Source organism: Camelus bactrianus, chromosome 17 (assembly GCF_048773025.1).
Source record: "Camelus bactrianus isolate YW-2024 breed Bactrian camel chromosome 17, ASM4877302v1, whole genome shotgun sequence".
NCBI classification, from domain to species: Eukaryota; Metazoa; Chordata; class Mammalia; order Artiodactyla; family Camelidae; genus Camelus; species Camelus bactrianus.
In genome coordinates this window covers 18,896,951-18,909,450 of record NC_133555.1, presented here as the reverse complement: position 1 = coordinate 18,909,450, position 12,500 = coordinate 18,896,951, and the positions used below count along the sequence as shown (strand labels likewise).

General features: G+C 53.7%; 1 protein-coding gene, 2 long non-coding RNA genes and 1 other non-coding gene across 5 annotated transcripts in view; 2 read left to right on the top strand and 2 right to left on the bottom strand.

The window, feature by feature from the left end:
* LOC141573767 (uncharacterized) overlaps window positions 1-5,178 on the top strand; it is a 7,386-nt gene extending 2,208 nt beyond the window's left edge. Inside the window, exons 2-4 of the mRNA XM_074344492.1 lie at window positions 2,049-2,133; window positions 2,385-3,176; window positions 3,467-5,178. Of these exons, the coding sequence (XP_074200593.1) occupies window positions 2,049-2,133; window positions 2,385-3,155 (856 nt within the window). The 3' untranslated portion in view covers window positions 3,156-3,176; window positions 3,467-5,178. The remainder of the gene's footprint in view (window positions 1-2,048; window positions 2,134-2,384; window positions 3,177-3,466) is intronic.
* Window positions 1-12,500, top strand: part of LOC123615967 (uncharacterized) — a 98,316-nt gene that overhangs the window by 72,912 nt on the left and 12,904 nt on the right. The gene's annotated exons all lie outside the window — the stretch shown is intronic.
* LOC141573768 (uncharacterized) lies at window positions 6,007-10,781 on the bottom strand. 2 transcript variants are annotated; one of them, XR_012499890.1, is made up of 4 exons: window positions 10,619-10,781; window positions 9,040-9,390; window positions 7,876-8,033; window positions 6,007-7,487 (listed from the first exon to the last, which is right to left on the bottom strand). It is a non-coding gene; the product is annotated as an uncharacterized LOC141573768 (long non-coding RNA). The 2 variants fall into 2 exon arrangements; XR_012499891.1 differs by lacking the exon at window positions 6,007-7,487 and adding an exon at window positions 7,530-7,734.
* On the bottom strand, window positions 9,105-9,213 carry LOC141573823 (U6 spliceosomal RNA). Its single transcript, XR_012500165.1, has one exon. It is a non-coding gene; the product is annotated as a U6 spliceosomal RNA (small nuclear RNA).

Here is a 12,500-nt window from a genome sequence, read left to right as displayed (position 1 = left end):
GTTGACCAGTTCTCCTTGACTCTTCTTTATAGCTTCGATTTCGTTTTTGACGTATAGTATATCTCTCAACACTATCTCTTGGAGTTCCTTCAGGACTTGGATCACTCCTTTTTGGAAATCTTGATCGAGCAGGCCATCCACGTCTATTTCATGGATCGTGCTTTCAGGGAATTTCTCTGGCTCTTTTAATTGGGAGTGGTTCCTCTGCTTCTTCATAATGCTCCTATCTCTCTGGCACTGTGGCTTAAGGAGTATCAGTTATCTATTGGGGTCCTTAAGGAGTTTATGTATTTATCGAAAGCCTACGCAGGCATAAAACTTTAAAAGAGAGAGGGGGATAGGGGGAGAGAGAGAGAGACAGAGACAGAGACAGAGGGGGAGAGGGAGAGAGGGGGGTGGGGGCAGGATGTTAAAAGAATGGAGAAAAAAAGGTTTGAAAACAGTGTACGATCAATAATAGAAGAGCAAGTTGAAGCAGAATAGCAATTGAGTTGAGACGTCTTCTAAAAGCCTTTAAAAACAAATAGAAAAGATCAGAAAATAATATACAATTGTTTCAAAAGTAAATTTTTAAAAGGTAATCGGAAATAGAACAGATTTTAACAAAAGATAAAACAGAGGATTTTAAAAGACGGGAGAAAGAAAAGGTTTGAAGACGGTGTGTAATCATGAATAGAAGAGTAAGTGGAAGCAGAATAGCGATCGAGTTGAGACGTCTTTTAATAACCTTAATAAAAAGGAGGAAAAAAATCGAGAAACAATATTTGAAACCTGTGAATAACCAGTAACAGGAGATCAAAACCAAGAGAATGAAAAAGGGAAGGGGGTGGATGTTTAAAAATAATAATAATGAAAAGACTTGAAATGAAACATTTAAAAGGGATTAAAACCGTAAACGTATACGACTGTTCAAAAGTAAAGGTTAAAAAGGTAACAGAAGGTAAAACCGATATAAAAGAGATTAAAAAAGACAAAGGAAACGAAAAAAAAAAAAAAAAAGAGGAAAAAAAAAAAAAAGGATGTGTTCTCCTGGAGACGGTGCGCTCTTAACGGTTTCACCGAGAAGTCTTTCTGTCGTCGCCCTGTTTCGTGAACTCAGCTTGCTTTTTCCGCGGGCCCTCTGTCGGCGCCCTCGTCTGTGCTGCCCTCGGTGCCTGTGGGCAAGTAGATCGCGCCCCCTCCTGGCACCGCGTTCGGATGCTGCGTTCCTGCCGGGAAGGAGGGAGGGTGGCTGGCCGCCTGCCCTCTCCCGGCGCCGGTCGCTCCGCTGCTCTGTGCGGCTGTGTGCTCCGCCTCGGGTCGGCGCTCCTCTCCGTAGGTGGGCTCGGGGAAGACCGTGGAACCGCCCCGCCCCTGCTGCATTCCAAAACTCGGCTCCTTCTTAGTCTTGGTGGCGCGAGTTCTCTGAGGTACCGGGGCAGATATATAATATCTGCCTCAGGCTGAAAACGAGTCTCAGTCCTGCCTAGGAGGTTGCAGAGCCCACGGGTGCGGATTCGAGTCTCGGCCCCGCCCCCGCTCCCGCCCCCGCCCGCGCGCTGCGCGCCGCGCGCCAGGGGCTATGGCGGCTGTGGCTGCGCCCCGCCTCTCTTCTCGCGAGAAGGGCCGGTGATGGCGCCGCGGGTCTGAGGAGATGGAGGCTACGGCGCCCCTCCCCCCAGGGCACACCGGCCGTGTTGCTTTGCCTTTCTTTCCCCGTAATGGACGGGTTGGGGGGGCGGGTTGTTCTGCTCTGTATCCCCTCCCGGCCACGGCGCGTGGTGCCGCCGACACGGTCCTCTGCCCGGCTCGTGCGGCCTGTCCCGGCCCCCGGCTGCCGGCCTGCGACTCGGGCTGGGTGTCGCGGGGACCCTCTGTGCCCGTTTCACTTGGATCGGTCGGTCAAGGGGCGCTCCGGGCAGATCAGAGACTCGGAGGCTCCCCCACCGTCCCGTCGGCCTCTCCGTGGGAGAGGGGGAGGTTTGGCGAACGAGCCCTATTCCTCCTCTGCCGGTCCCTCCCGCACTGTTTTGCTTTTGACTCTTTCTTTTCTCCTTTTCTCCTACCAGATTTTGGGCGTCTTTGTCTTTCGAAGAGGGCGGTGTTCTGTCGGAGTTCCGCAGGTGGTCTGATTGGCCGAGTGGGTCCGTCGATGTGAGTTTTGGTGTATTTGTGGGAGAGGGTGAGCTACGAGCGTCCTTCTACTCCGCCGTCTTGCTTCTTCTCGGGTTATTTTTGAAGAGTAGGTGCTGGGGATTGAACCCTGGACCTTTATTTTTTGCATGCTAAGCATGGGCTGTACTGCCTGATCTCTAGACCCTCCCCACCGCAACCCCCCCCTTTCCCACCGCCTCCATAGTACTCGATGAATCTCCTACCTAGATATCTATGCTTCCTTGGAATAGGGCCGTCGTTTTCTTCATCGGATTGATGCACGTCTGTGGATTCGTCTCGTTTCTCTCCACTGCGGTGGGTGGCATCGGGGCGTGGGGTGGGGTGGAGTGCCGTGGGCTGGGAACAGTTCTTCACGTGTAGAGGTGGAGCGGAGCGATGAGGATGGTGACTGTTTCCCCGAGTGCTCGCGCCGGGTGATGGAGGCCTGTGGTCTGACTTGGAAGAGGACTCGGGTGACCAGAACAGAGCCCGTGTGGGGTCGTTGTGGAGGGAGGAACTCCACCCCCCCCCCCCCAGCCCCAGCCAAGGCACTCGTACCTCATCGAGGGACGGTCGGCCGAAAACAAACGAAAGCTGTCAGAGGTTTGGGGGTGGGGGTGAAGGTGTGTGTCTGTGTGTGTGTGTGTGTGTGTGTGTGTGTGTGTGTGTGTGTGTGTGTGTCTGTGTCTGTGTCTGTGTGTCTGTGTGTCTGTGTGTGGTGTGTGTGGTGTGTGTGTGTGGTGTGTGTGGTGTGTGTGTGTGTGTGTGTGTCCCCGTTCCCCGTACCACGGTCTCTGGTCGAGGCCCCCCCGAGCGGAGAAACGCACGCCAGGTTGTCCGGCCGCGTGTCCCTGCCACCCAGAGATCCCGAACCGTCCCGCTCGCTCCCCTGCCATGTGCCATGTGCCACCTGCCTGTCGGCCGGGCGCTATTTTAGACCCTGCGAAGAAGTCGACCGGACGGACGGGCCGGGCCGGGCCGGGCCGGGCCGGGCCGGGCTGAGCCGAGCCGAGCCGATCTGAGCCGAGCCCGTCCAGGCTGGGGTGGGTGGTGCTGGGTTCAGAGGAGTGGGGTACAAGCGGGAGGCGGGCGTCGATGGAGGGGAGGGGGAGGGGGAGGGGGAAGGGAGAGGAAAGGGGAGGGGAGGGGGAGCAGGGATGACGATGGTCTGGGGCTTGGCTTGTGGGGTGGGGGTGGGAGGGATGGTAGCCATCCTATGACTTTCTCTCCCTACCCCGCCTTTTGCAAGTCTGTTCGAGTGACAAGGTGGTGCTGGTTTCTGGCTGGTGCACACCATAGTGATTCTGTTCTTCTTTTTCCTGGTCTTTTTCAGGAACCCTCGTCCCGAGGGACTGAATCTAGTGCCCTGTGCTGCGCGGTACGACCTAGGGGTCGAATCTGCCAGGAGAGGACTTACAAGGATTTGGAGGATCCTGGAAAACTGCTACCATCCAGAATCCTACATGGATGTTCAAGATCTTGTGGATGGACGGACGGACGGACGGAAGACGGATCGAATGGAGGCCCCGCCCCATCCCCTGGACCCCTAGGCCCAGGAGGATCGTGATGGGTCTGGAAAGGACTCTTCCGACGAGGGTCTCGGGATGGACTTTCTCGGTCCGCGGAAGGTGTTTCTGCACAAAGAGGAAGAGAGGGGCGTTCTCGGCCAGAGAGCCCGAACCGCCTCCTTTCAGGGATCCGCTCCAGTCAGGGTTGGGGTCGGGGTCAGAACGCAGCCACCGACAGCTCCCCTCCCTCGTCTTGGCTCTCCAACTTGGGAAACCCTCCTCCCTGCCCCCTCACCCATCTTCTCGTCAGCCGGCCTCCAGCTTCCCCGTGCCAACCACCTCTCTCATGCTGCCGGACTTTCCTCCTCCTTGGGCTGCCAGGAAGCTCTCCCGCTCCTCCACGTGCTTTGGCTTGGAATCCCTGACAAACACAAGCGGTGCTGGTGGGCGGGGCCGCGGGCCGTGGCAGAAGGACTCCCTTCATCTTATGGGAGCGATTTTTATCTCCATAGAGGTGGCGATTGAGAAAACACATAAAATCACTCAGAAGAATACCCATGTGTAGTGTCCCTGACCTAGATCCGTGTCTGTCTGTCTGTCTGTCTGTCTCTCTCTCTCTCTCTGCCTCTCTCTCCATTTCGCTATTCTGTGTGTGTGTGTGTGTGTGCGCGCGCGCGCGCATGCGTGTCTGTCTGTCTCCCTTGTCTCTCTTTCCTCTCCTCTCCCCTCCTCTCCTCTTCCCTGTTCTCCCCCCTTCCCCCTCACCCCTCCACTCCTCTCTTCTCCCCTCCACTCCTCTCCTCTCCCTCTTCTCCTCTCCCCTCGCCTCTTCTCATTTCCCCTCCCCTCCCCTCTTTTCCCTCCTCTCCTTTCCTGTCCTCTCCCCTTTTATCCCTCCTCTCCTCTGCTCTCTCTCTCTCTCTCTCTCTCTCTCTCTCTCTCTCCCCCCTTCACTTCCCTCCCTCCTCCCTACCCCCCCAACCCCTACCTTCACAGGGCCTCATAGATTGCAATCGGTTTCCATGAAATGTGATGAAGAGGGAATGAATTTTAGAATGATATCCCCATGCCATCGAATCCTTCTTCCCCAGGGATAGCGACTTATTTGTGGTCGTGTTTGTTTTTGTTTTTCTTGTTGTTGTTTTGGGGCGCATCGAGGGCGCAGGAGGCGTTGGGAGTGAGGGTGATGTTTCTCTTTCTGTCTGTCTCCTCCTTAGGAAGGATTTTAAGAGGAGGGAGGACCCACAGAAATCTACCATCTTGTCTCGTACTGCAGCTGTGTTTGAGCTTCCTATACGATCTGGGCGGAACACTCCCCACCCTCACCTCAAGCCGCCATTGCCGCCCCCTCAGCCCCCCTGCACCCCCGTCCAGTCCCACACTTGGGGCGGTGGTTGGGCATAGGGGGATGTTGGCGGGGTGGTGGTTGGTGGGGGGTGGGGTGGTGGAGGAAACCAGAAAACAGACCACTGTGGCACGTGGGTGACTGGGGCTTCAGGGTGAAGGAGGATGAATAAAATGGCCGGAATTAGGCTAACGGATTGCTTCTTCTTTTTTTGGCGGGGGGGGGAGGGGAGGATCATTAGGTCATTCATTCATTCATTTGCTGGGGGGGGGGGGTGTCATTCGGTTTCTTATGCTCGCCCTGAAAACGGTCAACTGTCCTGACTGACTGGTTGCTGCTCACGGTTCCAGGCCTGTTGTTGAAACTGGAAGCTATCGATCTTACTGTTTCTACTGTATTTCACTCATTGAAAGTCATCATCATGCTGGGTCTCTGAGTCTTTCTCCGAGGAGAAGGTCGGTCACGGGACTAGTGACCTGACAAAATAGCCTGAGTGACCAAGAAGGCCACACCTTGAGTGCTTATGAGATAACGAGATCTAACCACCAGCCTCTATAGAATGGGTCACCTGGAGGCATCGTGACACCATTCTGAGTCTTCTGATGAGAAAACGATTCTGTGGATGGTGATCGATGCCCGATTGTTTGAGCTATGGCTCTAGAACCACCCCACCCACTCCATCCCCAAGGTGGGTACACAGTTTTGAAGACGCTAGCCTGCTGTGAATCCCCTTTGCCCGGCAGAGCGATAAAATGGCCTCTTTGCTTCTAAGCTCCAAGACCTTGTCTCTGGATTCTTGGGCTCGTCGGGGACGGGGGCCGAACTTTTGGCAACAAGCGTGCTTCAGAAACAGCGGATGCCCGAGAAGGACACTCTGCCTCTCCCTCTTCTTCCGGGCCTGAAATGGGGAGGAAAAAAAAATCGCTTCCCCTGGAAGCCGGAGTCCGGAGCCCGCCATCCGGAGGGACTTCTGGCTTGGCCTTCTCCTGGGGTGGGGGGGAGGGCACGCCACTGCACGTGTTCTTTGTCAACTCCCTGTTTCTCTCTTCTCGAGTTATCTCTTTGGGACGGCTCCCACACTGGGTGAAAACAGACAGACTGGCTGGTATGTCTCCCTACCCCACCCTTCGCCCCCAAATGACTGATCTCCTGTCCCATCAGAATCACCACTTGTTTTCCAACGTGGCTTTCTTGGATCCTGGAGGACTTGTAAAGGAAAAGCCCAGCTGGGCTAACAAGCTAAAGTCACAAATCTAAGTGTGATAAGTGTCCGTTTACTGATCTAAGTTCTGCTGGGCTAACTCGTAAATCTGAAGTTTAGTGTCAGTTTACTGGGCTAACAAGCTAACTCGTAAATCCAAGCTCAACAAGTGTCAGTAACGTGATCTGTTCCAAATTGATAAGCTCCAGTGTACTGATCCTTTGCTTTTTGTTGTTTGAGCCTTATTGGCGAATAGACCCATATTTGTAATTAACCCTATGAAACCTCATGTGCACGTCTTGGAGGTGCTCAGAGCTTCGGAGCAGAAGCCCCTCTGAGCCCGCCGGCGTAATAAATCTGAGTACTCCAACCCTCCGAGTGGTGCTTGTTTCTTGGCTGGCCTGTCATTTCCGTAACAGACTGATATCAACTTAGAGCCAAGATGGGCGCAGAACTGAAGGAGCTTCTCGGCTGGCCTAAGAAGCCTGTCGTCGTGATGTGGGAGGCATTCTTTACGAGGGACCTATCTGATTAAGTGCTTGACCGCCTTTTGGACTTTGAACCAACTTGGAGATAGGAACTAGGATGAGAGGGCACCCGAAATAGCTCAGCAAACTCTTCTCCATCCTTAGAAGACAGACAGACAGACAGACAGACAGACAGACAGAGTGTGTGTGTGTGTGTGTGTGTGTGTGTGTGTGTGTGCGCGCGCGCGCGCGTGTTTGTGCGCGTGCGGGGGTGTGGGAGAGGGAGGAGATGACGTCAGCGTACTGGACACTGTTTCAGTGACATGGGGAGTGCTGTCAACTAGGAAGGAACGTCATGTATTCTTCAGCCTTGTGTCTGTACAGGTGGGTACACTCAGGGTTCCAGAAAGGATGGGATATTCCTGGCAGTCGTCTACTGCCCTGGCATCGAGGGCTGGCTGGCTGGCTGGCTGTCATCCAAAGTGGAGGCTCTCGTGAAAGGGACAGAACCGAGTCCCAAGGAGATGCCTCCTTCACTGACTTTCATGCAAACACAGTGGACCACAGCCTCCGGAAAGAGGGTGGGTGGCACACGTGGCCCCAGTCTGTTCTGTCCATTCGGCAAATGGCCTGGGTTAGGGGAAACCCAGCATGGCGACCATCCGACAGGCCGACCCACCGACCCACGGACGTGCTCGGTTTCTCCCAGCTCCCTGGATGACCTCCCCCACCCACCCCCACCCCACCCGCATTCCTTCACCCACCGTGGTGTCTGGTGTCAGGGCACTTGGAAGATGACTCCCATTGTTCAATAGACAGGGGCAGGAAGATTCCTATAGGACCGCAAAAACAGTCAACTGGCCATACACACATACATACATACGTACAAACGTTTTGTCCCCAGAGGCCTCAGACCTCCTCTCTCTGGACCCGCTGAACCCCAGTAACTGGCCCCCATTCAACTGCCACATAGTAGGGGTCATCCAGACGTTCTTGGGATGGTAGGTATGACTTCCAAAGGGGTTGAAGCCTTCCTTCCCCCGCTGCAAGCCTGATGCCATCAGCATGGCCAGGACACTGCTACAAACAAACAAACAAACAAACAAACAAACAAACAAACAAACACACACACACCACCACCACCACCACCACCACCAACAACAACAACAACAACGACGACAACAAAAGACAAACACATGCGTATGTGACTTGGGGACATACTTTCCGCAGCCTCCAGGGACGAAGGCACTCGCTTCGCTGGGTAAATCCTACGAGGCTTCACTAAAGCGCTTGCCAACTTACTTCTCAGAAGGATCGATCTCTGCCCCCATCACCCGCCATCATCAGGCAAGGTCGTCAGAATCCATGGGAGATATAGACTAGAAGAAGAAGTAGAGGAAGGAGGAGGAGGAGGTGGAGGAGGAGAATCAGTGACATGAGGTGTGTACGACTTCTTGTCTCCAAGAGGATTGAGTTTTAAATTTTTTTCTTTTCAGATACAAGGGAAAATAAACTTTTGTTTTTTCCCCTTCCTTCCCTTTTAGAGGCGGACACCCACATGGTAAATATCATACCTCTGTCAGCAGAATGGAACCCTTTCTCTTTTTCTCCCTCCCTGACCCTTCTGGGATTCAGAAATCCTCCGTGAGGATTTTTCTATTCTTGGCAGCAGAGTTATTAGCATCATTGACTTGGAGGCAAAAACTTAGGTTTCCATTAAACTGGGATAGACATGCATGGATAAGAGATACTAGTGCTACTCGTTTTCCTTAGGGTTCCCCTGTGTCTGTGGTGTGTGTGTGTGTGTGTGTGTGTGTGTGTGTGTGTGTGTGTGTGTGTGTGTGTGTGTGTGTCTGTGTGTCTGTGTCTGTGTGTCTGTGTGTCTGTGTCTGTGTCTGTGTCTGTCTGTCTGCCTGCCTGCCTGCCTGCCTGCCTGCCTGCCTGCCTGCCTGTTTATTGTAGGAACTCTCTGTCAATGGAAGTATAGTTGACTTACAATGTTGTGTTCATTTATGACGTACGGCATAGTGATTCACTTATTCACACACACACACACACACACACACACACACACACACACACACACACACACACGTATACTTTTTCAGGATAGGTTATTACAAGCTATTGAACATAGTTCCCTGTGCTAGACAGTAGGACCTACTTGTGTACCTAGTTTGTATAGGGTGGTTTATATCTGCTAATCCCAAACTCCTGATTTATCCCTCTGCCCTCCCCCATTCCTCCACCCTACCCTGTCCCCTGTGTTAACCATCGGTTTCTTTTCCATGTCTGCGAGTCCAGTCTGTTTCTGGTTTGTAAATAGGTTCCTTGGAGTCTTTTTAAAATGGAGTTATTTATGTATGGATGGGTGTCTTGACTTACTTTCAGATCCCACCTAGAAGTGATGGCATAGGATATCTGTCTTCCTCTGGGTGACTGACATCACTAAAGCTACGGAACTCTTCACGTATGTGCGTGTGTCGTCCACGTTCAGGGGCCGTGCTGATCTTCTCTGGATGGTTCCCGTGTTAGTCGATGTGCTGTGGCAGCAAGCGCTTGCCTTAGGGTTTTTGTCTCAACCTGAAAGCCGGCCCGGAGACTGAAGGTCTTCTAGTTGCCTCCACTATCTGCCTAGGACCATCTCCACGAACGTTTCCCATTTTCTCTCACCCTTTTGTCTTGGCATCATTGAGTACTAAAATGCTCCGTCTCCTGAAGCCCTGCAGACTGAAGCTGGACAACGGGAGGTAAACGTCAGAGAAATGGCCACAACAGCTCCTGTGGAAACCATCCTAGGGCCTGTTTTTGGAGGAGCCGCTCAGAGAGTTGAGCCGAACACCCCAGGACATCATCAGAGGCATTTCAAACTGCTCGAGCCATTTCGATGACCCCGATGTGTGGAAATCTCCTACTAGACTGACCCCCTACTCCCGGCCCTGAATCTGGTTTCTCATCTGCTCCAATGATTAACTTTTGTGCTGTACTTTGGTTTTCCACACAAGTGCCTCTTAGGCGATACCTGACTGCTTGCTCCCTAGGCCTAGCTTCAGAAGCCCATCGACACCACCGCCTCCTGAGACGAGATACTACAACTGTTTCCTTGAACAGACCTGTTCTCAGAACTAAGAAACTGGGTCCATGAAACGCAGGCCCTCTAGGAAACTATTCCCTCCCTCCTGCCCCCACACCACACGCACGCATGCACGCTCAGACGCACGCACGCACGCACGCACGCACGCATGGACGCACATGCACAGTCAACAGCCCAGCTTTTAATGTGTAAAACTTCCAGGGAAGTTACAGAATAGGGAAATGTTGGGGTCCAGAGTAGGCTGCCCCAAAATGTGCCCGATGGACTATGCTGAATGAAAGGGACTTCACAACTGGCCAAGGGGGAGGGTATAGGTCAGTGGTAGAGTGTGTGCTTAGCAAGCAAGCACAAGGTCCTGGGTTTAATCCCCAGTACCTCCGGTCAAAAATAAATACATAAAATCGAATTCCTCTCCCCGCCCCCCCCCCCCAAAGTATACACTGCTGTATGTCAACTCTGTCTCAATAAAACTGGAAGAAAAAAAGGAAAAAAAAATGATTTAACAAAAGAAGGAAAGAAACAAACAAAGAACTGCCCGAGGCAAGAGGAACACTCTGGCCCTCCTTTCTGCCTCCCTGGAAGCAGGGGAAAAAGAATTTTGTTTTTTTAAAGTCTCCCATCCCAGAGGAATCTATCAAGTCAGAGGTCTGCTTCCATGCCCTTCCATGATTCTCAAACGGTGTAGTGGGGTTTACCCAGATTAGGAAAAGGAGGGGACTCCTTTGGCCTGAGACCAGGCGAGATTCTCCCCCTCCCTCCCGCCTCCCTCCGTGCAGTTGGGACGGGGTGGCCTAAGGGTGGGGAAATTGAAACCAAAGAACAAAAGCCGTTCAACAGAGAGGAGCCGGAGGCCAAGTCAAAGGCTCTGACCTGAGCACAGAGCTTTCTGCATTTGAATGAAGCGATTGAACGAGGCCCTGCCGAATGGATCCTCCTGACGTCCCCGCCCCCGCTTCCAGGAGACAGTCAGTCGATTTGGGACCGATCGGTGGAGAAGGCCTGTGAGGCGGCGGCGGCGGCGGTGGCGGCGGCGGCGGCGGAAGCAGCGGCGGGGGCGGGGGGGGGGGGTGGTGCGCGGGCGGGGGCGGGACCAACGGTCGCTCCAACTCTGCCTGCCTGCCTGCCTGCCTGCCTGCCTGCCTGCCTGCCTGCCTGCCTGCCTGCGGGGCTGAGGCCTGAGGGCCACGCTGGTTCCTGCCACTCAGGGAAACTTCTGCGGGTGTTGCCGAAAGATCGCCCTCCCCGACCCCGTCCCTGACGAGCCAAATAACCCAGAGACAGGGTCTTAGAGTTTAGAAGAAAAGAGGCAGCTTGATTGCTTTGCTGGGCAAAGGGGACTCACAGCAGGCTAGTGCCCTCCAAACTGTGAACCCGTCTTGGGGTTGGGGTTTCATGCTTCTGTGGACGAACAGGTTGGAGCATGAAAGGGAATCACAACAGGCGGGAGCACAAAAGGTGCTCATGATCAACAAGGGTCTCTGATGAAACTTGCTCCTAAATCTGGATGAGTGTCTGATAACATGGGACCTCCTGGTGGTCTAGTAGGTCATCAGCCCGTGACCTTCTTTATCTGGTCAGACTCACCCGGCGGCACCAGCGCCACGGAGGAACTCGGGGTGGGGGGTGGGGGGTGGGAGGGGGCTGGTCGTTCTCCTGAGCTTATCCTCCCGTGACTCCCTTCCTGGGGAAAGACTCAGACGCCAAACATGATTGTCAAGTTGAACGATCAGAGGAAGGTCAAATCAAACAGTTAGAATCGACAACTTTAGCTGTTTTTAACAGTGGGCCTGGAGCTGGGAGCGGTGTCTGGTCAGTCGAGTTTGCTGATCGTTCTAAAAGCAAGCAGTAAGCATAAAGCCAAAAATTGGCTTAGCCTAAGTGCGGCCACTTCATGATTCCTCCTTCACTGGGGGCTGAGGCGTGGGGGAGGGCGGGGGTGGGGGACAGGACTGAGGTGGCGGCGAACTTCTCCGTGAATGCTCGGAGCCGAACTGCTCTCTGGGCCTAGGTCTGAAAAAGGCCTGAGTCTCAGCTATGACAGATTCTCTCTCTTTCTGGGCACATGGACTGACTCGCCCCGCATCCTCCCATCCTGTCAGACCCTTTGGACACACACCTCCACCTGAAGAGTTCTTTGGCCTCGTCCAGAAAAAACAAACACACGCACGAACAAAACCAAACGAGCACACAGAAACCCTGCTGATCTCCTTGGACCCCATTCACTTCGGAGAGTCCCTCTCGTAGAAATCCCCTCTGATCGATGATTTCACCACAGCCGCCTCCCTTTCTCCGGCACAGTGACCCCCCACCCCCACCCCTGCGTGGGCCCTGTCCCTCTACCTATCAAAAACCAAACCCCAGGAGAAAAGAAAATCAGAATGCTGTTTTGAGCCACTGGATCTGTGAAAGGAACCAAACAGAAAGCTGAAATAACCAAACCAGCCGAACACCAAAAGCGAACAGACAGATACCCCAGAAAGAAGGGCACGCTGACCCTTGCCCCTTTCCTTCCTGGAATCAGGACATAACATAGATCTACACCCCACCCCCCACCCCACCCTCCCCAGATGTCTTCTTTATGCCGGAACGAGAGTGACGTTCTTATTGTCAACGGTGCTGTTATGGAAATGACAGGCCGGCCAAGAAACAAGCACCACTCGGAGGGTTGGAGTACTCAGATTTATTACGCCGGCGGGCTCAGAGGGGCTTCTGCTCCTAAGCCTTGAGCACCTCCAAGACGTGCACATGAGGT